Here is a 27,433-nt window from a genome sequence, read left to right as displayed (position 1 = left end):
AAATTCTCTGCTCTTCTGCAGCAGCTATCAGCACGCCCGCTGCACAGGCACACACACACACACTGATGGGATTTTAATGAAGAGGAGAGACTGCACAACGCTTGCTCCAGCCTCCTCCCACCGACAGCAGATTTGTGTTGGATGCTCTGAAGAGACTGTTTGTTGCAGGAGCTACAACTTCTCCTATCGCTCGCCCACAAGCTCCCAGCAGCAGCAGAGGATTTACATCCACATTCACTCTCTTTCTGTTTTCAAAAGGAAAGGCGCATTATTCAGGCACTGGGCTTCCCCTCCCCGCCATGAAAACTCCCTTTTTTTGCTTCACAAGGGCTTTGCAGAGAAATGCAAGCAGACACTGCAAGCAAATAGGAAAATTCAGCACCCAGCATTCTTCCAGGACAGAAATGTTTTGTGCTCCTGGTGAAATTACAAGTGGGTTGTAAAATATCATTCCTACCAACAAAGTAAGGCTGCTTAACCTCTGCAAGTTCATCACTAATTCAGAACAGGCTTCTCTTTTCTTTGAACAGGTCTCTGTACCTGGCTGCCCAGCACAATGGAGAACATCCAACCCACAAGTAACCACGGGCTGAAAACTGCCACAGCCCAAAGGAGCCTCCTGACTTCCCAAAAGCCGTCCCAAACTATTCCTTTGCACTTTCATTTAGATATTTTCAAGGTGAGTTCTAATGACTTCATGTCAGGGGGTCTTAAGAGAGCAAAGGGGAGCGTTCAGGCTGACTCCCAGGTGTAAAGGAGGACACCAAAGCATCCTTCCTCTGTGAAATGCATTTTACTGGCGTGTTTCCACATCTCCTTTAATATCATGGAAAACCAAGCAATACCATGGAAAACCAAGCAAGCAGCTTGGAGACGGTGAACTGGTTTGGGAAGAGACAGGAAGGGCAGCCTTCAGTGTCTGGGTGCTACAGCTGAACGGGAGCTGGGAACTCTGCCTCCCACAGAGGTGAAATACCTCCAAATTGTTGCCGTGCTGATCCTGAAAAGAAGGGTGAAAAGCACATTTTCAGCTGCCTCCAGCAGCAAGGGACCATGCCAGAGCCTTGCGGGGTTCCGCTCAGCCCCCATCAGTGTGCCGTCTTGGGCACGCCTGGCAAACTTTCCCTATTCCTGCTCCTGTCAGATATTTGGGCAGGTTTCCACGGCGTCGTGCTTGACGGTCCGGTAACGCCTTTTGCAAAGCACTGGGCAAAAGCCCAGGGTGGCAGGGGCGGAGGCGGACTCCCGCATCCCACCATGACAGGATGCCAAGGCAATGGGAGATGCTTGCAAGTGAGGAATGAGGGGGTCCAGGAGAGGTGTTTGTGCTGCTTCTTTCAGGCTTATAAAGTAACATGTTGCTTTTATAACTAACTAGGGTCTTGCTCAGGAAAAAGCAACTTGTCACGCTCTTCCAGTCCAAAGAAAAGGGGGTTTAGCTCTCCATGCAGGCAGGGGGCAAGGCAGCCTCATCCCAGGCACACATCACCCTTCTGTGGGAAAAACATATTGGGACAAAACCAATTCTCTGCATTTCCCCTTGCAAATCTGATTCCTGCCTCCACAGAGCAGCAGTTACGGCCCCATCCTCCTCTCCAGCACAGCTGCTTTGGCAGCACCTATTTTCCCAGCCCAACAGATCCAGCCCGCGAGTCGTTAAACCCAAGCTCAAACCCCAAATTTCCCAAATGCACTGCAGGCCTGAGTGCTGGGACAAGGCAGGAGCTGGAGGAGGATGAATCAAGCAGGATTTCTGCCCTCAGCAGCAGCATTTTACGCCACACTGGTGGAGCTGGCATGCAATGGATATGGCACACTGTGGCCACTGGACCAAACCCTGCAGATACCACAGGCTGGAGGTATCAGCCCTTTAAACCAGCTCCAGAAGCATTCACCCTCTGCCCTGGGCTACCAAATATCCTCCCTGACTTGTTGTTTGACAACGTTTGACAATGTATTGCAGGGCTAAATTCATGCTCGGTTCCTATCCAGGCTGTGCCAGAGGGATGGAGAAAGCAAGAGCTAATGGTTGCTGTATTTTCAGCCCTGCTGAGGCTGGGAAAATAAAAGAAAACAAACACAATATTGTGTCTTACTTTATCATGCATAGCCCTGTAATTTGCACATATTACATGGAGAAGTACCTATTATGCAAGGGCTTTTACACCCTCAGTGCGGTTCCCACTGATGCAGGGCCACAGGCAGTAATTTCCCTGCAGAAATGTACGGCAACAGAGAAAAAACCCCCGCTTGCTGCGTTCACCCTGTTCATACCAACTCTCACAGAGCGACGGAAAATGACAGCTACTGTTGGACACTTTTATGCTTAAATATATCCTCCATCTCAGAGAATTACAACCCATTCAATCCAACTTTCCTAACCTGTCCCGACAGAAAAATGATGGCTTTTGAGCTGCAAAACTGTTTGAGCTGGAGAAAAATCAGTGCTGCCCAAGTGGTGAGCTACAAGAGAAAACGCGTGAGGCTGCCAGGCCCCCTTCGGTGAGGACTCAGGGGCTCACCCTTCGCGCTGGCAGTGAAGCATCGAGGTCATGCACAAGTGGGACATCCCCCCCACCCCCTGAGTTGTGTTAAGAAAACAACAACATAGAAAATTAGGCTTAAACTTTAAGAGAGAGAAGAAAAAAGGTGCCTAATATTCGAGTCCTAAATCAATATACAAGTTGCTCAAAAGAAACCGGACTTTTCCAAATGCAAAGACCTGAGAGGGGATCCCGGTGTGCTCCTGCCACCTTCTTCAAGCACTGCAGCTCCTGCTTTTCACTGACCTCGTCCCTTCCTACCACAGTTAAGAAACCAATGGCTATTGCAGTAAAACACAATAAATTAGTACAAACAAGTTTGTTCCTCAAGTGCCTTAGGAGCAAAGCCACTTTCCTACAGACGGACACGTCAGAGTAATGGATAACAAAGCAGAAATGTGGTTTAGCATGGACTGGCACTGCTTGTCGAGTGGAGATGAAAGAATACTCTGTTTAAACTGGAATTTAGCTGAACAAGATCTAGTGCACCAAAGTAATAAAGGGGCTTTTGGACTGGAATGAAGGAGAGATGCAGCTCAGCCCATAACCAAGACAGCTGCTGCTAAGGGACGGGGGGAATGCAGTGGGGAAAATCACAGCAGCAGAGACACAAGAAATGGCAAGAAGAAAAGTGAACGATGTGACATCCCACTGAACGATGTGACATCCCACTGAACGATGTGACATCTCGTTGAATGTGAGCTCTGTGGGCAGATCTGGTTTCCACGCCAGCATGTACGTCTCAGAAGGCCAGCTCTTGGATTTAGGAAAAAAATACAGATAAACTATATTCTTGGTGTTACCAGAGCCAGCAAAGAATGTTATCCTTGTTTAAGACCTTGTTTAGACCAACTATGGGCACGATTCATCCTTTATGTAGATACATACTTAGGAAATAATTAAGATTCTCCATCAGCCATAGGCATGGGCTCACGCACGGCTGTGGGAAAGCTGGTCAGCTGCTCCGCAGTGCTCCCTGCAAAGAGAAACAGCAAACGGCCCCTTCTCCTGCAAATCCTCATTGAGCACACTCCCGGTTCGGCCGCGGAGCAGATCTCATACCAGGGCTGACATTCCCCTCTCCTTGTGCTGTGCTAAACGCTCCCAGCTGCCACCCACATCTGCAGCACGTCTGAACTCAGCATCCAGGCTGGCCCCGCCATCAGCACAAAGGACAAGTGGCAAAGAAGAGAGAGCTGGAGCTAAGTAAAGCCACCTAAAAAACCCATGTGAATTGAGGAAAAAACCCAGATCCTTGCTCTTCACACGTCCCAGCACTGGCAGAAGCATTTGCATGAGCGAGTGCCAGGAGCTCTGAAACAAAGTTTTATTAAGTGAAGAAAGCACCACGTTGGCTCATCCTGGTGGGGAACCCCCAGGGTAGCTCTGTACCAGGCTCAGGCAGACACATGTTTCTTTTGGGGGGAGCAACAACAGAGGGCAATGAAAGGGAGTGTTAAAAAATTCATGTGTTTAGGTGCAGATCGACCCCATTTAATTCCAGCACTCAGACTGAGCTGCTCCACCCGAAATTCTTCCATGCTTCACCCTCCAGTGACATCGATCGGAACTGTGTCTGAAAAAGGGTTTTGCCTGATGTGAAACAGGGCCAGATTCAGAGTTACGACATGAATAATCGCTACTCCTTCAGATGCTGCCCACTGCTCTATCCCCTCCCTGGTGCATCCCTGGCTCCTCGCTATCGCTCCTGTGCACAGAGGCAACACAGGCAGCAAATAAAGGTAACGCACTGGCCACAACTCTCCAGGGGTGGGAAAGACACAGCAAAGCCACAGAGGCCATTTGCCCTGGGGAGACACCTCGTCCCTCCCCACGAAGTGCACAAGCCCATGCTCCAAAGCAATTACAGACACACTTTGATTACCAGTTTTGTCTTTGCGATGCTGAAGGCAAGCGCTTGGCAGCAGAAGGAGCAGGGAAATTCCAGGATTTAATTCAACACTTGCTAGTTAAACGCTGGACTGTAATCATGTCCCTAGGCAGAGCCAGAGACATACAAATTGCTTTAGCAGGCTGTTTTCATCCTCCTGCCACTGGCTACCCTATCAGGCAAAATACTGATTTTCATCCTGGATATTTAATATAAATATATGCGATTCAGATGGAGGCACGGAGTTGGAGACAGCAAGTGAGGGACAGACAGATTTATAACATGCAAAAAAAAAGAAGGTCATTTGGCACAGGTTTCGGTGCTCTGGAGCCAGGCAGCACGGCAGAGCGGGGCAGCCAACGCTGAGAGCTCCTCCCTCGATTTGGCTCTTTCTGTGCACGCACCAAATGTGATGTCTGGGGTGAGATGGAAACGAGAGCGGTAGCCTCCCCCTCTGCCTGCGCAGCAGGCTGCCTGGCCGGAGCACGACCAACCAAAAAAACCATCTCCAGTTCTCTCTATCATCTGTCCCCATCCGCCTCCTCCAGCTGCTCTGCTTCCAGTTATCACCTGTAACGAATACAGTAGCTGCAGAATAAGGAAAAGCAATTTTCCCTTGTAATTATTTCGCCGCGTTTCTGGGGAGAGCAATTACAGCAATTTGGCTTTGCTCAGCGCTTGGGCGAGCTGCGCCCACGTGCAGGGCTCTCACTCACCGCGCCGGTGAGACCTCGACAGAGGTACCCAGGGGTCCGGGACGGGCTGGTCCAGGAGGAAGTGATCCACCCCACCGCTTGTGGCTACGTCCCCCGAGACCTGCTGGAAATGCCAGCGGGCGTTTAATGAAAAGGGGCTGCTATGCCACCAAAAATTTGACTGTGGACATCCAAAGACGTGGCCACACAATGACATCCAGAGGCCACCACCCCTTCACTAGCCCTGAGCAAGAAGAGAGAAACATCCCAGTAGTGCCTGAGACCCCCTCGATCCCACAACTGGGGATCAAAAAGAGAGGGATCAGCATTGCACTAACGCAGCCGATGCGACTACATATCAGCCTCCATTTCCCACAAATGTGGTCCCAATAATTAGGGATAATTAAACTCCAATTCCTTCCCAAACCCTTCAAACACATCTAACCCAGCTGCAGGGGACAGGGTACTGTGGAGCACCAGGAGACGGGCACAGCCGTGAGCCCGGAGAAATGATGCCTCTTAATGAAGCCACGGCACAGATTACAACGTGTGCATTTCTGCTTGTTACAAGTCAGTGCACTAACGAACATGTCTCTGGCAAACGGGACCCAGGAGCACAATGCATCACAAAGATACAGATTTCTAATTAACAAAGTATTTTCAAGTAACGCCGCAGCTCCGGACCAGGAGTTCTCCATGACAGGCTCCACCTCGCCCTGTTTTTGTGCTGCAGTCCCTAATTATCAGTAGGGAACAAGGGACAGAGCCAAAACTTCATTATAAGGTCAAGTGCAGGAGACAAGAGATCAGGTTTCCACATCCAAAGCACGTGGTTCTGTGCTTCCCACAGATGGACCCTCCAGGTAGGTTGCAACACAGGACAGGGGATGACTCCAGATTGTCCCTTTCTGACCCAAGTTGTGCAGGAGAGTCAGAAGACCTCCTCTCCAACAAGAAAGTAAATGAAAAGAAAGAGCAAAGAAAAATACAATCACAGAATCACAGAATACTTTGGGTTGGAAAGGACCTCCAAAAATCATCTAGTCCAACTTCCCTGCCATCAGCACGGACATCTTCAACTGGATCAGGTTGCTCAGAGCCCCATCCAGCCTGGCCTTGAATGTTTCCAGGGATGGGGCATCGACCACCTGTCTGGGCAACCTGTGCCAGGGTTTCACCACACTCACTGTGAAAAATTTCTTCCTTATATCCAGTCTAAATCCACCCTGGTTTAGTTTAAAACCATTACCCCTGGCCTATCACAACAAGCCCTGCTAGAAAGTTTGTCTCCATCTTTTTCATAGCTCCCTTTCTGTACTGAAAGGCCGCAATAAGGTCTCCCCGGTGCCTTCTCCTCTCCAGGTTGAACAACCCAAACTCCTTCAGCCTTTCCTCACAGGAGAGGGGTTCCAGCCCTCTGACCATCTGTGTGGCCTCCTCTGGCCCCGCTCGAACAGGTCCATGTCTGTCCTGTGCTGAGGGCTCCAGAGCTGGACGCAGGACTCCTGGTGGGGTCTCAGATCCCACCTCGAGAGAGGAAAAAGGAGAAGAAACGGCTCAAGAAAGCATCATTCACGTGGCGCAGGCTACAGATATTACAAGGTCGGTACTGTAGGGAGAAGGAGAGGAGGGAAAGGAAAAATCATCATCTCTTCTGCAAGCAGCCCCTGTCTTGTTTTCCCCAGGCTGGGCTGGGAGCGGGCAGGAGGAGCAGCCTCAGGGCTCATCCCAGCGAGCCGGGTTCACGCACGTATCTCACCCCAGCAGGCAACACATTTTCCTCCGCAGACCTCTAAGGGAGGTGATTTCTCATACCTCGTTGTTTCCTTGAGGCACCCAGGCTCACACACAGCTCTCAGGAGGACGCCCCGGATTTAGGGGTCTGAAGCCCCCGGAGCAGGCACCTCTCCCTACTTATAACCTCCCGCTGGCGGCTGCTGCCGTAGCGAGCAGCCACTGCATGCCGTGCTGTGGGCACCGCCGCAGGCTTTCGTGGGACCTCACCGACTTTGTTGCAAAGCAAGAGTAATTCCAGGGAAGCTGAGGGATTCTGGAGTCTATGAAAAGGTGGTAAGAGGAGACTTGAGCCCCAGACATGACTGATATCACCATGACAGGCAAGATAAAACAGGCTTTGAACAATAAAGCCCTGTGCTGTGAGCGAGGTTACATCTGTGCTGCCCAAGCTTTCAGCTTTAATTTTCATCCCCCCAAAGAAGAGCCTTGGCAGAGGGGGTGAAGGCTTGCAAGGCACCCATGAACCTGCTGTCAGGGCCAGCCGGGGACCCCAGGCTGGACCACGGGGCATTCGCAGCCTGCGGGACCTGCAGCCCTGACGCGGGCTGACTGCTGCGCTTTCTGTGAATCATTCGTACTCTATCAGCTCGCTGTTGCAACACAACAGCATGCGCATCGCAGTGTGTTTTCCAGCGCTTTTCCCTTAATAACCCACGATGGAAAGTGTTGACAGAGCCCTCTGTGCCTTGGCCATGTTATAACCAAAGGCTCGTTGTCACAGTTCCGCATTTAAGCCAGTTTCCACCCAAAAAAACAAGGGCAGAGCCTTTCCTTTCAGAAAGACAGCTCCTAACACCTGATCTCTGCCCCAGACCGGCTGCCGGCTGCGTGGTGCAGGGGGCCACTGAGGAGTACCTCTGAGCATCAGGGAGAGATACCAAGTGAGCCCTGGCATCGTAAGAGGAGCAGTTAATCCACAAATGGATGGGATTCCCATCACAAGTCCCAGACTTCCCAGGCACTAGGTTGCACTGCTTCTGTGCCTGTGCAAATGGCGATTTTACAAGGGTACCCTCCAATAAATCAAAATAAACCATATCCTAATTACAAGGGCCATCCATCGCTACTTACCAAACACACCTTCTCCACGGCGACAGAGTCATTTCGCCCCAAAAACCAGCACGGAAGGAAGAAGAGGAATAGGAACTTTGAAGAAAGCTCAGGAATCGCTGGATTTATTGTCCCTTTTCGGTTTCTAAATGAAAAGCCAACAGCCAAGCAAAGGAACAGGACAAGACATGGTGTGATAAAACCAGCTACAGAAAGAGCTAGGAAAGTATTCCCACAAGCCCCATTTTTATTTCTGATAAAATGGGCCTGTTCTCTCCTACTCCACCAGTGGAGCTGAAAGTCCTGCTGCTATCACCACACCAAGCTGAAGTTCTTTGCCTTGCAAAGAGACAGATGTGAAGAGGGGATCTGTAGCTCCCTGGTCATCAGAGCCAGCTACTAATTATACCTCAGAGCACTGATGGGTTGTGGATGGCAAACAGACCCACAAAACAGTGTGGAAACTTAATATTTGAAAGTTCCTGCAACCTCTGACAGCAGGGCTGGGTCAAGCCAACACCGATACATGGGAACTAGACCCCACTGCTCGCTCGGAGGCATCACAGGGCACTTGCAAACCCCACCCAGAGCAGCGGGGCTCTGGGGAAACACAGGGAAGACAACACAGATGCTCGCTCTATTCTCTATATATTTTATATATTCTCTATATTATGGCATTTAGACCTTAGAGAAAGATTGACTTCAACTTCTAGCAAACGGCTTCAACTCACAGCTGCCTCCTAAACGAGCATCTAAACCAGAAACCCAGGCAAACCCCAGCCTACAAACCCTCGTCGGGGCAGAGCCAGCAGCCAGTGCCATGTGTTTGCAGCCCTGGGGTCGCTGCTGTGTGGTCAGGGCTCGTTTACGGTCGAAACCTCATCTCCGCTATTAAAACTGAAGAACCTCAGCTATTTCCCAGCTCTTCCAAGGACAGGCAAGCATTGCGGTCGGCGTGTAAGATAAAGCCTGGCAGATCTCTGGCACAAGGACGCACCCACACAACCGCTCCAAGCTGATAATTAAGGACAGGGATTGGTAATTAAAGACAGATTGGCACAAAGCACTGCTTTAAATTTTTTCATTTTCAAGAATTTCTTGTCTTTGGGGCTGTAAAGAGCTCCCCACTGCCATATCAGCATAACTTTAATAATGTCCTGATGGGATGACAAGGGGTACGCATTTCCTATTCTAATTAAGAAAAAAACACATGAGGGTAACTGAGCTCCTGGGTCATTATCCGGTTCTGTGTGCTGAGCCCAGCCCGTGGGGCACAGCCTTGCAGCACGCAGCCCCAGCATGCTCCCTCCATTTCTGCCACTTTATGGGAAAGAGCAAATTTTAGTCAGCAATACACCTTAATAACGCTCAACACACAGAAGTATGGTTACCACTGCTAATGGAACGGAGGCATTCCTCCACATTTCGGTCTCTAAGGACAAGAGGGTGCAAGGGATGCTGAGCCAGATCCCTGGGAGACGTGGTCCTAATCCTGTTTGATCTCTGGGAGACGTGGTCCTAATCCTATTTGGCCACACAATCCTTTATTCCCTTGTCTCTGTTTTCCTCGTGTGTCCCTTTTCCTCCCCTCTTCTTCTCTTTTCACACCAAGTTTTTCATGGGATTAGCCTCAACTATGGTTACAAATCGCATGTGCTACAACAGGAACCAAAACTCTCTTGGGAGCCAGCACCTGTATACAAACCCTGACTCTGCCAGATTGCGGCTTCTTTTATATTGCTCATTTCCTTAAACAAAAATAATAAATACATAACGCATAACATCATGGAAAACAAGGAGCCCTTTCTGTTCCCATCAGCCTCATCCACCAGTTTTTCGGCTCCGTGGATCCAGGACATGGGCAACTGAGATGCTCTGCTGAGGACCTGGGCGAGGAGGGGATGGAGGTCATTTACCCCCAGTTCCCTTCGTGCAAACACGCTGCAAACCACAGCCTGCTCGGTGACATATGCCTGTATATTAATTACCAGCTAATTAGGATGTCTTGGAGAAGTTTGTCTCCCGCTCTCCAACAACCAGCACAGGGATGTTTGGAGGATGGATGGCTCAGGATTTCCAGCCCGTTCCCCCTCCCCAGGCACTACTGTGCTGCTCTCCTCTACAACCGGGATGCAACAGGGGAAAAAAAAAAAATGGAAAAGGAGGAAAACACCTCTGGGTGAGCATGAAGCAACCTGGTAACACAATCACGCATGGGGGAAACGCTGGCTAGTTTGGAGACGACTGAGGATTTTGGAGGTTGTGGAAAGTTGGGAAGGTTTTGACCTCCTGGCTCCGTCGCAGTTCATGGTTTTAAACATTTTCCTTCATCGTGGTGGATGTGTTCCTCCTGTCGCTGCAGTGTCCGACAGGTAGCTCCCACTGGCACCCACGTTTGCACATCATGGCCAAAAGCATCATGGAGAACCCCTCTCCCTGCTCTCCCGAGCCTGCGGGTGGCCCTGAGCACCAGGGAGGGGACAGTGACCCACAGGGGTGATGGTGGCTTTCGAAAGCCGACTCACCAGGACTGCGGCTTCCTCTTCATGATGCCCTGGCGTCTCCACTGCGAGTGCGGGCTGAGGTGGTAGGTGAGCTGCCGGCAAAGCTTCTCCATGGCCCCGAGCGAGTCCCCCTCCTGCGAAGACAAGGGAGAGACCCCAGGTAAGGTGTCTGCAGCGTCACCAGGATGCCTATGGGATGCTCCAACCCTGGAGCGGCTCCCTGCCAGGAACTGGCAAGCCATAGGGGACCACACTAAAAATTGTATAGAAACAGGGGAAAAAGAAACCCCACTGATTGCTAAGATGCTGCAGGAACAGGGCGTTTCACCAAGGGCCACCCTGTCCTGCACAGCCGTGGCCATCGCTGCTGGAGAGCGAACGCAGGGGTGCCCGAGCCCTGCCTCGTTAAGGACGACGAGGTCGCTTCTCGGCTGCTGTGCTGGGGTTCAGGGGATCCACACGGCGGGGTCGTTTCTCTGCAATTCATTCAGCAGCAGCACCGCTATCATTTGACACTACGTAATAGCTTTCAGAACTAAAGCTTTACAGAGATTAATTAAATAAACCAAACAACCCACCAACTACCATAAAAATTGCTTTACAGAAGAGCAAACACTAAGAGGCTTCGTGAACTGATGGAGATCTCCCACAGAGATCTGATGCCCCCTCCCTGGAAGTGTTCAAGGCCAGGTTGGATGGAGCTCTGAGCAACCTGGTCTAGTGGAAGGTGTCCCTGCTCATGGCAGGGGGGTTGGAACCAGATGATCTTTAAGGTCCCTTCCAACCCAAACCATTCTATGATTCTATGATCTTGGGAACAGCGCTTAGCAGAAACTCTCAAAACATATATTTATTAGGGAAAAAAAAGCTTCTGGGAAAACAGGGATTTTGGCAGAGTTTTCTCAACTCTGATGAAAGTTTCCATGCAAAAGGATAGTGGCTTGGAAAAGTTTAACTCTGAAAGTTTCTAAGAATTTGGTTCTAGAAATTTTGGTTCCTAAAAATTAAACAAAATACAAATAGCAGTATCTGGACTGTTGAATCATGTTTCATGTAAGTTGTTTATATACTAACACATGATATGACATCCAACAATATAAACCACCCATCTTGCTCTGCCTGGCTTGCTCTCTGAAAGTCACAGAGATTAACCTGACTTAAAGAATAATAATGATTAAAAAAAAAAACAAGATGTGACAATTTGTGGCGTCTGCCTGGTTTTATGCAATTGCTGCATCATGAAATGCAGAAACTGAACGGGAAGCCCTAAAATGAGCACTCAGCCTGGCCTTGGCTCGCCGCTGCTCTTCATTCACACTGATTGCTCAGGATTTGGCTGTGTGCTGGGACGAGCTGGGCAGGGATGCTGAGGAAGATGCTGCATCTTCTCTGCCTGGACATCCAATTACTGCTGCCTTCACATCCTCCCATCAAGCCCAGGAGCCTCGGCAGAGCTGTGCGGTTCGTGCAGCCTAATTTACACAATGTATTCTCCCACCTCGCCTCGAAGTCAGCAGAGCAGGACCGGCCTTATAAAGACATTATAAATATTGAATTAACCAAGGAGCAACAGAGATTTTGATAAATCACCTCTGGGTGTGCAGGGAAACAATTACAGCAGGTTTGCTCAGGGTAAAAAAAACACCACAAAACCAAGACAGAAAGGGCATATCTGCCGATGGCTGGAGCTGAAATACCAGTGTGGGACTTGTGGTTTTCAGCTTCTCTGTTCAATCCACTCTGTAAGATACAAAACCCTGACAGAAATTGGGGTAGTTTTTTCCCAGACTTGTCCATGTGCCTTCGTGGTGACTAACATTAATCCAAAGCCGATTTGGTTCAGGAGCGATGCTTGCCCAGCTCCAGCTGCGCAAACCAGCAGCGAAGCGACGGTACCAGCGCTCACCCCTCCATCAGCCTCGTGGTGTCGGATGATTCCAGCAGCTCAGGTAGAAACTCCAAATCCACAGGTACGAGCAGGGCACGGCATGCGGAAAACACCGTGTCAGCACGAGCTGGACACAGTGCGAGCCAGGAGCCTTTCCACATCCGAGGTCCGCAAGCGCTTGACAGCCGAATCTCCTGTTTCCCAGTTTGCGGAGGAGGAAATATGGGTTTAAGAGCATATTTAAACCCCTACTTTTCAACACCTCATTTATCACCACGCTTCACTTGAAACAAGGGCTTTAATCCTGCAGACTTCCATGGGACGTCAGCCTATGCTAAACCTCAGGCACGCTGAAATCTCCCCTCCTGCTGACGACCCTGCGGCAAGAAATATCTAGTGCTCTAGGTGTGGGGATGGATGAGCCCTAGGATGCTCAGCCTGTCCAATTAACACAGAAAAAATGATGAAAGAGAAGGCTGTATTTCATGTTTTCCACTAAAAGGCCTGGAAACACATTGCAGCCATTCTTTAATTAAAGCCTCAAAACATTTTGGGAAGATAATGGCACACGCTACTCGCTTTAACTGCTCTCCATTTGCTCTCTGCCAGCAACACCTTCTTCGCCGTGGAACCAGCACCCCTAATGTGAGAAGAAAACGCTATGAATTTTGACACCTACCCTATTTTTTGCACCTTTGCGTAACATCCACAGCAAGCTGCCTGGTGCCATCGGCTTTCCTTTAATCTATTTTTTTCAGCTGTTACACCTGCAAAGCATTGCAAATGACCCTGAAATTACAGTGTCCGCCCTCAGTGCTGCACGGGGGTTTCCATCTCCAAGGCCTCACTGCGTTATGTGAAAAATCTCTTGCTGAAAAGGGAACAACGTGCTAAGATACTTTGGAGTAAGTACCCACCGTGTTGCAATTCAGCACTGCAAACTGCCTCCAACATAATCCTGAAAAAGACAATTAAAATTGTCTCCAGCATTATTCCAACAACTAAACTGGCGGGGAACTGAAACGATTCCCAAGAGTAATGTGGCAAAAAAGCAGAGAAAGCAAAAGAAACAAGTTTTTGCTGGTACAAATATGGCAGGACCATCTTCTCTCTCCGATAAGAGATTTTTTTCCCCAAGCATTTTGATATTTTTTTCCCCATGAGCAGCGTGCTCACGCTGGCCCTTGGTGCGCAGGTGCCAAAGCTCCCAAGCGGTGTGTCCAGACGGCTGCTGGAAGCTCAGACCTGAACTTCACATCAAGCCGACTTCTGAGAAATTCAGCCCAAAGAAATCCTCTCGACAGAACCCAGCAAATCGTCCATCAGCACCGATACAGCACATCAAGGGCTCCAAGGAAAGATGCTAGAGCAGGGCAAAGCACGCTTTAATCCTTCTCTCTCTATACTGGTGGCCACAGCCAGCTCATCCTGCCATGGCTGTCCCCACCAGGCCACTCTTTCAGCCCCTTTCTTTTCACGAGCACGCTTGACACACAAGCCCTGGAGGTATCAGGCTACCTCTATTTTGGGGCTTTAAAACATGATTTAGAGAACATGACTTCTGCTCACAGCAACTCATTTATCTCCTTCCAGTCTTGGTACTGGGCAAGGGTCTAAGGCGGCCACAGAAGTATGGTCTTTTCCACACTGGTCTGTAAATACCCCAGTTTAGCACTGGGATAAATACGCAGCCCACTTCAGAGCCTTCATAAGACATGCTACTTTGGGGTCGGGCTCCTTGCTTCAGCAGATCTCATTCCTGCCCCTGCACTCCACCTGCCCACGGGTGAGACACAAACCTCCCTGCTTCAAGCACCCACTTTTTCAGGTACCTCCTCATCTCTGCAATTCCTCCCACGAGCTTTGCGGGAGGCTCCAGCGCAGCCCCAGGCGTACGAGAGCTGCTCTGGGTTGCACAAAACACGTGCGCAGAAGAACAGATTTAGCTGACACGGTGCCAAAGGCGGAGCTGGATGCTCGTCTTATGGTTTAAACAAAGGCTTTTTCACTGTTTACGATCCAAGTCTATCAGGAAATAATTGAAGCTGACGCACACCCTGGTGGGACTGAGCCCAAGAGCTTGTTTGAAAACCGAGTCAGCTTTAAAACCAGCCCAGCTCGCTCATGTTGGCAAAGTTTTAACCTCCCTGCCCGGCGAACGGGGAGAGCACGGCATGCGGCGCTGCCAGGAGAGCTGGGGGTTAGCGCGTTACACCGGCAGGAGCGATGATGCCAAGCACTGTCCCCGTGGGCCGCTGTCGGCTTCCTGACGCCATGCCAGCATCACACCAGGATGCCAACCCTCCCTCTGCTGCCCAGTACCACGCCTGCTCTCCATCCACCACGCTCCTCTCTGCTCTGTACCACCAGCATCCCTGGGCACAATGCAGACACAAACCCCTTCACGTGGGCGGGCAGTGCTGCTACCCCCCTTGCTGCTTCCAGTGATTAACCACTTCCCGCAAAATCTGGCCAAAAGCTCTTTCTGCCCCACCTACCCCAGTCTGCATCACATCACTTACGCAAGGTCAGTGTAAGGCTGGGGGTTTTTTTGCAGTCAGAGGACGTGTGAGTGGCAAGGCAGGCTTACCTCAACCTCCAGAAACTCAAACCCGCAGCACTGGGTTTTGGCAAACACCACGTGCCCCTTCCATAGAAGGGACAATAATAAATGTACAATGAGAGCTGCCATTTTCGCTAAGCATATTGTCTCACCACCAGCAGCAAATTGCAGCAGTAATCGTTCCTGAAATAACGCACAGGGATGAATCTCCAGCAAAGGCATCGCCAGTGGTACCATGGAAGACCCGGCTCCTTCTAGCTCCAGGCCTTCATGGTGCATGTGTGTGGGAACGTGCGTTTGTCACTCTGGTTTCCAGTCTCTGGGCGGAAAACTGAAAAGCATCTCAGGGTTGGGGAGATGGGACGGACCACACAGAGAGTTCAGCTTTCCCAGCTGACGATGCTGCCAGGAAAACGCCTGTTTCATAGAGCTGGGATGTGCCCTTTCTTTGAGCACCACACTCACAGGCCAGCTGACAGATGCTGGTAAGGTGCTGGTGATGAGCTACCTCCCTGCAGATCCATCAGCCACACACCTGGAAACACCTGCCAGTTTGCAAAAGCTCTGGGTGCCGTGATCCTGCACCCACCTGTACAGCCCCTATGTCAACAGGGAAAGAAACCCATGCCGTGCACGCAGAAAAACTGCTTCGAGCAGCACCCAAACAGGGGGCAAAGCCTCTGTACCAGAATCAAGAAAGCCGCACAGCACCCTCTTTCCTTTTAATTTATCTTGGCTGCTCAGCTGGAAGGTGTTCAGGAGCAGGCATGCCTCGCAGAGCACGTTTCCGCAGCATCCCCGCTCTCAGCGGGACTCACGGGCAGCCACGGAGCCCACACAGAGCAAACGCAGGGGGTGCAAGCATCAGCTCAGATAAGCAGTTTTGGGGCAATATCTTGGCTCCCACTTGACCGTGTCCTCTCCGAGCTGGCAGAGACCCAGCGCAGTTCCCAGCCATCAGACACGATGCCGAGCGCAGGACAGAGGAGGGATGAGGGGAAAGCTAAGGGCAGAGGCTCTTCCCTGCAAAGGGCCCCTTTCCGTGTTGTTCCTCCTCCATCTTTGCCTGCCTTCAGCCCTCTAGAGAAGGCGGCGGCAGCGGCTGCTCGCTGCTGGGAGGAGCCCAGAGATTCATGAGATTTTAATCCCTTAACAGATTTCAGCTGGGAGAGGGATTCATGGCACATGCCCCATCTGCGATCCGCAACCAGCCCCGTGCCAACGGGATTTCGTTCGACTGGAAAACACGGGGGACAGGCACGAGCCGAGCCCTGTCTGTCCCCATGGCAGAGGAGGGGGTGCCCAGGCTCGTGCCAGGGACCACCAGGCTCCCGACCCCGGCTCCAGCCCCGAGAGGAGACCTCTGGATGACGGGACGGAGCAACAGCGCTTGAAATGGGAATCAGTTAAACCCCAGGGATAAACGAGAGCAGGTAAAGGCTAGGAGCCATGCTCACCCCCCTGGTGTCCTGCTAAACCTGCCCTGGGGACCTGTTTTATCCTCACTGATGGTCCCATCTGTGGCACAGGAGAGAAATTGTTCAGCCTCCATCAGCACCATGCACAGACAGATCCTGCCGGCGAGGTGTCACCCAGCATCTGCACACCACGTTCAACCACAAATGAGTGATCCTTGGATGCGTTCCTCGCCGCTCTGCCGGCGGAGCAAGGGGGGTAATTGGAAGCAGAGGGATGACACCATGGGAAAGCAAACATGGGATGAACAGGACCGTGTTTTCACTGGGGATAAACAACCGCGGTGTCACTGCCTGCCCTCCTTGCATCACCGTGTGGCAATGACACCTGGGCGACGCAAGGAGGTAAGAGCTGTATTCACAACCCGAATTTCAGGGCTGCTCCAAAAGAAGCAGCCAGGGAGCTCGGAGGAGGACACCAAGCATGTGAAAGCCTTGTGATAAAGACATTATTGCAAATTAATTTGTTTCCATTAAGAAATGAATCACCCGCTCCCCTCCCAGCAGCAGAATCCCTGGTGGTGTGCAGAGCCCTGGAGGGGTTGCACCAGGGCCAACATTAATGATTCAAGAACCCTGGTAAAGAATTCCTGCTGCAGCACAGCAGTGGATTGACCTAAATTAGAACAATTAGCCATTGTCTCGGGTCGGAGGAAGCACAGGTTCTTGCTTGCATCATGACATAGTCCGATGTCTCTGTCACTTGCAATCAGTCTCTGGGCAAAAAAAAAGGCTCTGTACTGCAAATCTGAACATGTAAAAAGTCCCAACCCGGCCTCCAAAACCATGATTTGACTTCATTAAAATTAAATTTTTTTTTTCCCTTTTCTGTTTCTTTTAAAAAACTTTTAAAACTTCAAGCATTCCTTTCTGGACGCTGCAGGATTCGCAGCTGCCGCTCCGGTGCGCAGCAAGCTGTGTCCACGCACAGACCGCTGCAGCCCCAGCCCAGGGGACCTGCGCTCCTCCTGGGAGCACCATCCCCCACATGCGAAATCTTTGGTGTGGAGATCCCTCAGCCAAGACGTTTGCTTCCCATACAGTTCAGGGGACGGTGACCCTTAAAACATCACCTATTTCATACCCAGAAAATACAGAGGATGATAGATTTCTTTCCAAATCCTCCTCCTTGTTTTATTTGTCTTGGGAGATTAACTAGGACAATGGGATAATAGTTTGGACTATTAAGCAAAATAAAAAAACCAAGCCACAGCTGAGAGAAAAAAACCCTATGTTCACAATGGTAAACAGAGTTATTACCCAGTAAAAGAAAGACATAAAACAGTGAGAGATGCTCTAGGAAGCCCTAGGACAGATCATCCTCAGTTATTACACATCAGCATGAAGCAAAGGAGTACAAATCCACGTAACCCATGCTGATGCAGGGATAAAGTTTGGGGTTTGGAAAGGATGACAACAAAATGAAGAGGAAATGTTATCTCAGCACCATGAAACGTCCCCGCGTGCAAAGCTTTCACACCAGGAGATCCCTAACGTGTGCCAAAGCTGACAGGCCACAGGGACCTCCACATACCTACTAGGATGGCACAAGAGGAGGCACCAGGACACATCTCAGGCAATTAGTAAGTGAAAGCCACGTCCACCATCCACCAGCGCAGAGCGGCTGAACCCGACCCAGGTCAACGCAGCAGCTGGGAAAAAGCTCTGCCCACTCAAAATCTGCAGCTGCTCCTGTGGCCCCGCAAAGGGCTTTCCCTGGCTGCTGGCAGCAGAACGGCATCCTGCTCCTGGGCACCGGGGCCCAGGGTTTAATAGAAACTGAATTTACGACGCCTTCCCTTTTGATGTAGTCATGCAGAGCGGAAGTCATCTAACGGCTTTCTGGTTTTCTTTTTTTCTTTCCTTTCTTCTTTTTTTTCCCCCTCCCCCCCGCTTTCAAAGCATGGGGCTAAACTGCAGCCTATTGTTGGACGCAGACATCTGTGCTGCAGCCAGCCCCGGCCCCCGCAAGCCACTGCCAGACTTCCCTTTTGAAGCCTTGATGGAGTTTTCTCCAGCGAATTGTCCTACTCCTGCGAGACCAGGAGCCAAGGAGGTAGGCAAGGCTAAAATCCACCATTTCCCTCTTACCAGAGGCCAAAACATGCCAATGCCCAGCTGGCAGCGAGCACCCAGGTTGGTGTGAGGTCGTCCCACCACAAGAAGCTTGGTGGTTGCTCCTACCTACAACCCCATCCACATGTGCCGGGAGGAAACACGCCAGCAACAAAGTCCTCTTGCTGCATGGCTAGTTGGTCACCAAGCTCCTTGGGCAAGGCATGAAAATGCACCTGGAAAAATCCCCATCATGCCGTAGGGAAGAGCTCCCCAGGGAGGGAGGGGTCCTTCAAATAACACTGTAAGGGTATTGCAATTCCCTCTCTGTTGCTTCAGACTCCTCTGGGAAGAGACCCCAGCATGTGGGGAATGAGTCATGAGGTGGATGATGCCCAAAGGCAAGCAGACAGGGGCATGGTGGATGTGATACATCTTGTCCACACAGAGGAAAACAAAATCCAAATAAAGTGACACTGTGGCTTTAACTGGGTCCATTTGACCACCCAATACACCCGTGCAGAAATTCTTTTTTAAATAAAAACAAGGCCATTTTAATTAAAATTAGAGGAGAAACAGAACAAATTTAATAGAGGCCATTTTAATAAGAATGAGGTTGTTCCCAGCAGGGTTCACTACAACTAATCCACTCGATCTTTCCTGAGTTTCCCCAGGTACGCAGCCATGGGGCCAAACACGACCCGGGGCTTCCCCTGCTCCAGGTTAGGGCCAAGCACTCACTGGCAGCAGAGACGCTCCGACGGCTTTTGTAAGGGAAGGATGTGCCCCAGGATTAATTCACATTATGAAATGGCCAAGAAAAGACTGGCTGGTCCTGGAAGACAATGAAGATCTCTTACATGAGATGAGGCACTTGGATTCTTACAGGAAAAATGCTTTTTTTTTTGGCATGGGAAATTCATATTTGGGTTTGGTGACCCCTTTCTCAGCACAGCTCCAGCAGCGAGCTTGCTGCAGAGTCCTTCCTAAGCTCTGCTTATGCTCCCTCTCCAGCCATCCATGTAGCAGCAGGAGGTTTGAAAAGACAATACCAAACAAGCTCCTGTTTCCCAATGCAGTAGGGCACTTGGGGGTGGAGCTGGGTCCATGAGGCGTGGGATTTGGGTCATGGACCTGGGAACCGCTAGCAAGACCCTTGCAGAGCTTGTCAAATTACCATCTACAGCCGGCTCCCTTTCTGGGAGGCTCTGCCAGGAGAGGAGCGTCTCCACCTTGGACAAATCTCTCATTTCTGTTCTACAATGTTGTATTTTACAATGACCACTGCAGGTCCACAGGAACTCAACAGGGCTTACAGAAGGTCAAAGCCCAGCATCAGATGAGCTACTGTATCTTATTTCAAATCACCTAATCTAGAGGTACCTTCGTATAAAACTATCTCAAATATTAGGAAGTGGGTTGTGGGAAATTCAACTCAGAGTATGTCAAGAGTTACACGGAAACAGAACTGCATACACACAGAAGTTGCACAGAAGCAATGCAAACCAGCCAAACAGCTCCAGATGCTGTTTGGATAAGGAAAGTTGTTGATACTGGAAACCCTTCCTTCTGGCTTGCTAGGATATAGGCTTTACCATCAAAAATTCCCTCTTAAAGAAGTGCAGAGGTAAAAGCAACTGTCTAAAGTAGCATAAATAAAAGGCAAATGAAAAGATGGCTTATTTTGGAGGAGGAGGAGAAGGACCAACCTTCTATCAAGCAATAAACTATACTTTAATAAAACCTTATCAGAAAGTACAACTTCCTGTCCAGCAGCAAGCCTTTTGTACAGGAAGAGCACTTTGGAGATCTTGCAAGAACTGAGGAACCACTTCTCATCAGCATTCCTGATCAGAAAACTAATCCTGTTACCTGGCAAAACCCAAACCCAGCAACCAAACCCCCCACCACAATCTCAAACCCCGTGCCCAGGCCTGCAGCTATCAGGCCAGGTATGTAGAAACAGGAATGACAGCCCCAGCTACTGCACAACGTCACCCCAAGCTGAAAATACTTTTGCAAAAGTCTCATTGAATGTTGGAGCTATGATTAGCTGCAAGGCCTGGGCTGAGAGCACATAGCTTAAGCAGCACTTCTGGTCTTCACCACTGTATTGAAGAAGCCTGACGCGCTGGTAGGAGCAGTGGCTGAAGGTGTCCCTTAGCAGATGGCAGATAGTCCTTGCCAGGGCACACAGCATCAGCTCTGGCAGCAAGCACAGCAAAATTAACATTTTGTGGAGTCCTGGCTGATAACAGCATAAAACTTAATGAGGGAGAAAGTCAACAACTGGTGCAAAATATAAGTGGCCTCAGCCTGGGGCGGGAGGTGCCCACAGGGATAACCAGGCTCTCGGCTGAGGGTAACTGCCTGACTCCTCGCTCCTCACCATGCTCACTGCAGTCCGTCTCCAGAAGGTCCCACTAACTGCTTGGTCCAAAAGGAGCAACTGGCCTTGATCAAATCAACCAAATACTCGGCCATTTGGCACACTGTATGCAATAACTTCACAGTTCAAAAAAACCCAAATCCTCTGCTTCCAACAGATCAGTGGTGCAAACCCTCTCCCCAACTCAGCCCAAACCACACAGTCATGAGATCGCCACGTCTTGCCATCACATGCTGGTTGCAGAGATGGGAGTGGACGTTCACTTCCATAAGATGACCAGCAAGGGACTGAGCACCAGCAAGGTTAAGCTCTCAGTAAAGGATTTGATCCTGTTCAGCTCTTACAGAAAACGGCCAGACCACTCCAGCTCTGGACTGGCCTGACACCACAAAGCTACTGCCAAACCTGGGAAACCCATGGCTGAGGACACCTATACTGGCATCCTGACGCAGCACTGCGTGCTCACCTAGGACAATTGCAGGGTACCAAAGACCCCGCTAATTAAACCCTGCTTTGAACTAGCCCAAATTAGGAGCTGGCAAAGCTGCAGCAGTAGCAGAACACTGAAAGAGGAAATCTGTAGAAACAAAGAAATGGAAACCAATTTTGCCACTCAGATACCGCTATAAGAAGCGCTCATCATCCGCTTTGACAACAAAGCCAAAGTGCAATGCATTAGATTCAGTGTTGACACACCAAAATGAAAAGCAACGGACAATAGGGCTTATCGAGAGAGCCAGAAGTACAAGATGAACGGGATCGCAGCAGCTCAGGAAGTTATTCAAAAGGATCCTGGAGTAATATTACACTTGGACTTCAGAGAAGCAATTAAAGGAGGCAATAAAATTCGAGGTGATAGATGGCCCTGGGGGGAGCATGTAAGAGAAAGGGAAATTGCAAAAAAGAATATAAAAATCTTTTGTGAGAGCTATTGGAGGGTACCCGGCTTAGCTTCCGCAGCAGAGGATAAATGAGCAGCAGTCAGAACGACATGGGGAACGGCAGGGGATCCGTGTGCTGCTTTGCACCCATCAGCGGCATTGCCCCGTGCTGCGATGCCTAACGCCACTGACTGCATCCTCAGAGGAGGCTTTTGAGCATCAACACTCCACCATGTGCTCCCCACACACACAGCAAGATCCTCAGGCAAATAAATTGGACCCACTTCAGTGCTATAAACAAAGTCACTAATGGAAAGGCCATTTAGATGCCAGTGTTCATTCCTGGAGGGGTCACTGGACCACCCTTTTAATGACAAATGCATCTGTAGCCTTCTGATAGATGCAGGGAGTTACCATAAAACAAAGCAAGAAGCTAAAACTCCAAGAGAGCCATTGATTACTCTGGAAATACCTCAGCAAACAACCAACTCGGGGAGTTAATCATTGTAGCTGCTTTAGAACAGCAAAGGCAGAAAAACACCCAAGGTGCTGCACTGGCCGGACTGCAAATGGGACGAGGGGTCAGAGGTGCCGACCTCTAACGTCTACCGCAGTCAGTGTATGATGGCACTCACCATCCTCCCACCCGCACAGACAGGGAGGGTTGATCTGGGAGTCCTGTGGGACGCAGAGCCCCTGGGCCCTTCCCAGTGGGCTTCACGTGCTCCCCATCACTCACGGCCACTGTCCAAACGCGGTTTGCAGGCAAAGCTCCCCTTTGTTTTGGCAAAGAGCATCGTCCACCACCTACAGCCCTGCTGTCCCTATCCACCTGCGTGGCCCCAGGCTGCAGCAAGCGATGTGTCACCAGGAGGGCTCCTCCATTTGCTCTTCAGGCTCTCAGACCCTGCTCGGGGGTGATGCGCACAGGATGGAGATGGATGCTGGAGAATGATGAGTGCATGGAGCTTTGCACAGTGTCCATGACAACTCCCACCATCCTGCCCTGAGCAAACATGGCTCTGCAGCCAGACCCTGCCCTAGCTGCTCATTCTGCAGGACCTGGCATTTCTCAGAGGGCATCCCACTGGGAACCGCATGTTGGAGCCCAGCACCTGCCTTTGCTGCTAAATGCAGGAACTGCTCGCCATTCTTTGGACCCCTCTCACCCCAGTGTTAAACCAGAAGTAGATTATTTGGTTATTTATATCCAGATGTAGGACAGCATATAGAGATTTTCCCAGCCCAACAAGTCTCCTACAGAGCCTGTGTCTCAGCTGCACTGCACGGGATCCCACGGGAAGCAAACCCCAGGCCAGTCCGTTATTGCTGTTGGAGGAGAGCAGGAGCGTCCCCAGGATACCACTGCAAATATTTATGTCATTCCGTGGGGGCTCTCAGCCCCTCACCACAACCCCTGGGACCCTCATGACGTCCATGAGAGCCTGGGAAGGGACGGCAGCAACCCCCTCGCACCAGTCCCCATTGGTCCCTGCTGCAGGCGGGCACAGAACCGTGAATCCCAGTGCAAGGGCATAACCCTCAGAGCCACGCTCGCCTTCAGCTCATCAGCCACCACGGGGCCCTCAAAGGCACCAGAGAACTGGAAATTGTCTTTTTTTTTAAAAAAAAAAGCAAGATAAGATCATGGTAATGAAGCAGCAGCTGATAGCAGTGGCTGCGCTCCCACCAAGCTCTCCCAGCAACAGCTCTGGGATGCAGCGAGGCTTGAGGGAGTGGGGTCACTTCATCAGCTGCTCCAAGCAGATATGGAACTACAGACGCAGACACAAGTGCTGTACTGGGGATTTCCCGGAAAGCTGGATGGAGAGGAGAAAAGGGAAACTGACAGAGAAATCGTGAGGATTAGCAAATTGCCTAATGATTGCAAAACTCTTTGAAGATGGAAAGGGTGGGATAAAGCTTTTACCCAAATCTCCAAATATCCCAAACTGTGAGATAATCACTTGCTGGACTTTGGCCAGAAATCACAGTCCTTGTCATCTATGGGGAGCAATCACTGAAAATCCTGCTGGCAGCTCCCCTACCTGCCAGGCCTTGGCTCTTTGCATTTCTTTATTACTTTTTGTCTTTTGCGCACCTGCATCCCCTCTGGAAGGAGCAATCACCTGGTGATCCCCAAGGGAAGGAGGACACGGCGTACACGTGGGGTGAGCCAGACAGAGGGGGTCCTCTCACCTCATCAGCACCCCATGGGGTCCTGACCCACCTCAAATCTGCAATGCTGCTCACCGATACATCTCTATTTGGCTGGGTGAAAGCATCTCCAAGACCTGGCACAGCAAAACTCCGAGGGGCTGCAGAGCTGTCCCAGCAAGGTGACTCTGTGCTGGGGGCTGCAAAGGCAGAGCTTGGAAATCAGCAGCAAAGGGCAGAACTTCTCCTTGCTCCAAGAAATAGCCTGAAGCATCCATCAATTCAGCTGTGATGCTGCGGACAGGCTAATCATGAGTAACTCTTCAAATTCCAGGATCAGCAGTGGAAATGCGAGCGCTTCCAAGACCCAGAGGTGTTTTGGTTCAGCCCTGAGGAGTGCAGTGTTGTGCACAGCCCTTCCTAACTCCAGGCATTGCTTTCCCCTGCTGTGAAAAGTTGATAATGCTCTTTCCCTTCTTCATACAGGGCTTGAGGAACCAGGAAGGAAAGTGCACAGAGAGCTGCTTGGCAGTAACAGTGTTTTATCCTCAAGGGCTTTCAGGTCAACCTGAAACTTCACGGGTACTCAGCACCTCTGAAAGCCCCTGCAATGGCTGACCATGCTCCCCAGCAAAGAAGCTGAAATTTGGACTACATGCAAACCAATGGAGTTTTCTTCAGGTTGATGGCACAGGACCAAGGCAGGATTTGGGGCAGACAACTGCATCATCGTGTAGGATCCCCCACGTACATCATTCAGTGCCACTAAGCCTCGCTAGGTAAGTTCCACATGCTCCTCAGCAGGGCTTGCTTCTCTGCCCTTCCAGAGACTCTGGATACGTCACCATCTCCATCCCTTCCCCCAGAGGCTGGGAACTGCCCCGGGTTTGCAGGAGAGCAGCAGTCCCACCAGGATGCAGCAGGGCCAACTAAAATGAGTCCTGGGCCTTCGGCAGTCAGGGTTGAAAAACGAATGTACCAGTTGCTTGCAGGCCCAGAACAGCTGAGACTGGGTTGTAATATCTATCAGAGCTTCCTTCACCCATCTTGACAAATAGTGAGCAGGACTTTTCTGCCTGGCACACAGGAACCAAGTTAGATGTGGCCGTAATCCATGGCTGGGCAATTCCTCAGCCACCAGCAGCGGTCTAGCAATAGAGAGCAAACCCCTCCTTACTAAAACCCTCAAATTCTCCTTATTAAACCATTCATTTCTATAAATCCACATTGCCAGCAGACCATTTGCTTGCTTTGTATTCACACACCTGTGAGTTAGGCTGGAAATAGATATTAAAATACCCATCCAAGAGCCAAAGGCACCCAGCTTTCCCCTCCAGCCATACTACGGGAGAGGTCTCCACCACACACTCTTCAGTTCTCAAGGTAAATAATTAACGCTCCCATGAGGAGGCAGGGAATCAATACACTTCCTTCCTTTACGGTAAATTATGTTCTGATTAAAAGCTAAATGAGCTGAACTCAAACATCAATTGCCATCAGAAAACATCAATAAAATATGTTGTTACTGTTTAATGAGGTACCTGTTTCTTCATCCGTCATCTCCCTCAGGGACGCTTACCTGGTGTTATCAGAGGCTGCAGGGGAAGCACGTGGCAGGGCAGACGGTCCCAGATGCTCAGCTCGGGATGGAGATGGAACCTGCCTTTGCACCAGTAGATCTGTGCAATGACACGCAACTCTTGGCTGCCAGAGCTGTGCCAGAAGAGTCCTTCGAAATGATTTAAATTAAATCAGGGCAGCTACAGCCCTTGCCGATCTAGTGAAAGAAGCTCAGCCTCAGTGGTTCATCCTTCTTCATCACAGCTTTTCTGAGCAATAAGCCCCATTCTGTGATTCTCTGGGATCGAGGGACAAAATCAGACAAAGTCTGCTTGACCCAAATTGGTTGTGTGGCATGGATTGCGTGCGAGTGGCTCTTCAACGTGCTGCTTAAGTGACATTTTTTGGAGAGGAGCAATGCACTGAGTAAGAGACCAGGGACTTGGTTCGGATGCTTTCCACATTCATGTGCTCTCAGTCTCGTTATGCTTTATCACATCAACAGGGCTGAGCAGCAAACCCTTCCCATGTATTAACAGATGGAATTTTCTGAAATTTCAAAGACCAAAAAATGCTGCCTCTGTCAACCCTCTTGGAAAGGTAGTATCAGTCTGCAGGCAGAGGTGCAGAGCAGGCAGGTAACAACTATTTCTTATACAGACTTGAGGTTCTAAGGAAGAGGCAGGTAAGGTCTGGCTTCACCACAGGAGACGGCATAAACAAGAAAGTGTGGGGTGAGGAATGAATATTTTCCAGAAGACAATCTGAAACTCCCCAGCACCTCATGTAAAGATATAGTTTCTTCTTTTATGTCAAGGCAGAGCTGCTGAGCCCCAGGTGCTGCCACAATCACAGAATCATAGAATGCTTTGGGTTGGAAAGGACCTTTAGAGGTCATCTAGCCCACCCCCCTGCAGTGAGCAGGGACATCTTCAACTGGATCAGGTTGCTCAGAGCCCTGTCCAACTGGCCTTGAATGTTTCCAGGGATGGGGCTTCCACCACCTCCCGGGGCAACCCGTTCCAGGGTTTCACCACCCTCATTGTAAAAAATTTCTGCCTTGTATCTAGTCTAAATATACCCTCCCTTAGTTTAAAGCCATTACTCCTTGAATAGATACTAGAGCCTTCTCCAAGAGACTTCACCAAAACTAGAAGTGAGCCTTGCTCATCACGACCAACAGCAGAACATCTCTTATGGCTCTTTCTCTTGCCCACAAGGAAGGGGAGGCCACCAAGAAGCAAGGTGAGAGAAGCCTCTTCTCTGTCCAGCCATGAAGCATCAATGGGAGAATCAAGAGCAGGGGCAGTGGTGGTCTGTATCATCTCCTGTGGGGTTTTTTCTCTAGAGAAGAAATTGGGAAGAGAAACAAGGAGATGGGGAAGAAACAACTGACCCACTGTTCGGAATTGGTAGATCCTTCCAAAATGCAGCCACAGACCTTTTCCTTCTCTTCTTGGCATTAAAAATACTTGTGCTGACCTGTCCCCTTCTCTTCTGCTTTGGATTCAGCTCTGAAGTTTACTTGAGGTGCTTGGCAACTGCTGCCTTTTGAGGAAAGATGGGGACACCGTGAAATGTCTTTTCCTGCTCCTGGTTCTTTTTTTAATCTTCTGCTCCAGCTCTGACCTGCATGGTGATGCCCATCACTGACAACTGGTGTCACACAAAATGCTCTCAACTGCTTGGCAGAAGAGGGGAAGCTGTGTACGTGCTGGCTCGTGTGGCACCTGACATTTTGGAGGCATTGCAAAATCCATCTCCAAGCTGACAAAATCCACCCTGCGGCATTTAGGAGGGTTTGCAGATGGCTGGGCCGTGGTTAGGAAAGGTCGTGTTATTGTTACAGGAACTAAGCGAGGGGCCAGCTGGCATGGAGATTTTGGGTTTAAGCAACCCAAAAGAGACAAAAAGATAAAAGTTTGATAAAAGTCACTCTAGCCACACTGGACCTTTTGTTTTTTTTTTTCAAAAAGCTTCCGTCA

At 50.2% G+C, this 27,433-nt stretch overlaps 1 protein-coding gene across 1 annotated transcript in view; it reads right to left on the bottom strand.

Moving 5' to 3' along the window:
* Nucleotides 1-27,433, bottom strand: part of LRRC75A (leucine rich repeat containing 75A) — a 95,447-nt gene that overhangs the window by 26,367 nt on the left and 41,647 nt on the right. The window contains exon 3 of the mRNA XM_009938243.2: nt 10,502-10,614. Coding sequence (XP_009936545.2) covers nt 10,502-10,614 — 113 coding nt within the window. The remainder of the gene's footprint in view (nt 1-10,501; nt 10,615-27,433) is intronic.

This window comes from Opisthocomus hoazin, chromosome 20 (genome assembly GCF_030867145.1).
Source record: "Opisthocomus hoazin isolate bOpiHoa1 chromosome 20, bOpiHoa1.hap1, whole genome shotgun sequence".
Classification (NCBI taxonomy): Eukaryota; Metazoa; Chordata; class Aves; order Opisthocomiformes; family Opisthocomidae; genus Opisthocomus; species Opisthocomus hoazin.
The sequence above is the reverse complement of the archived record's forward strand: the minus strand, read 5'-3'. Positions and strand labels throughout refer to the sequence as shown.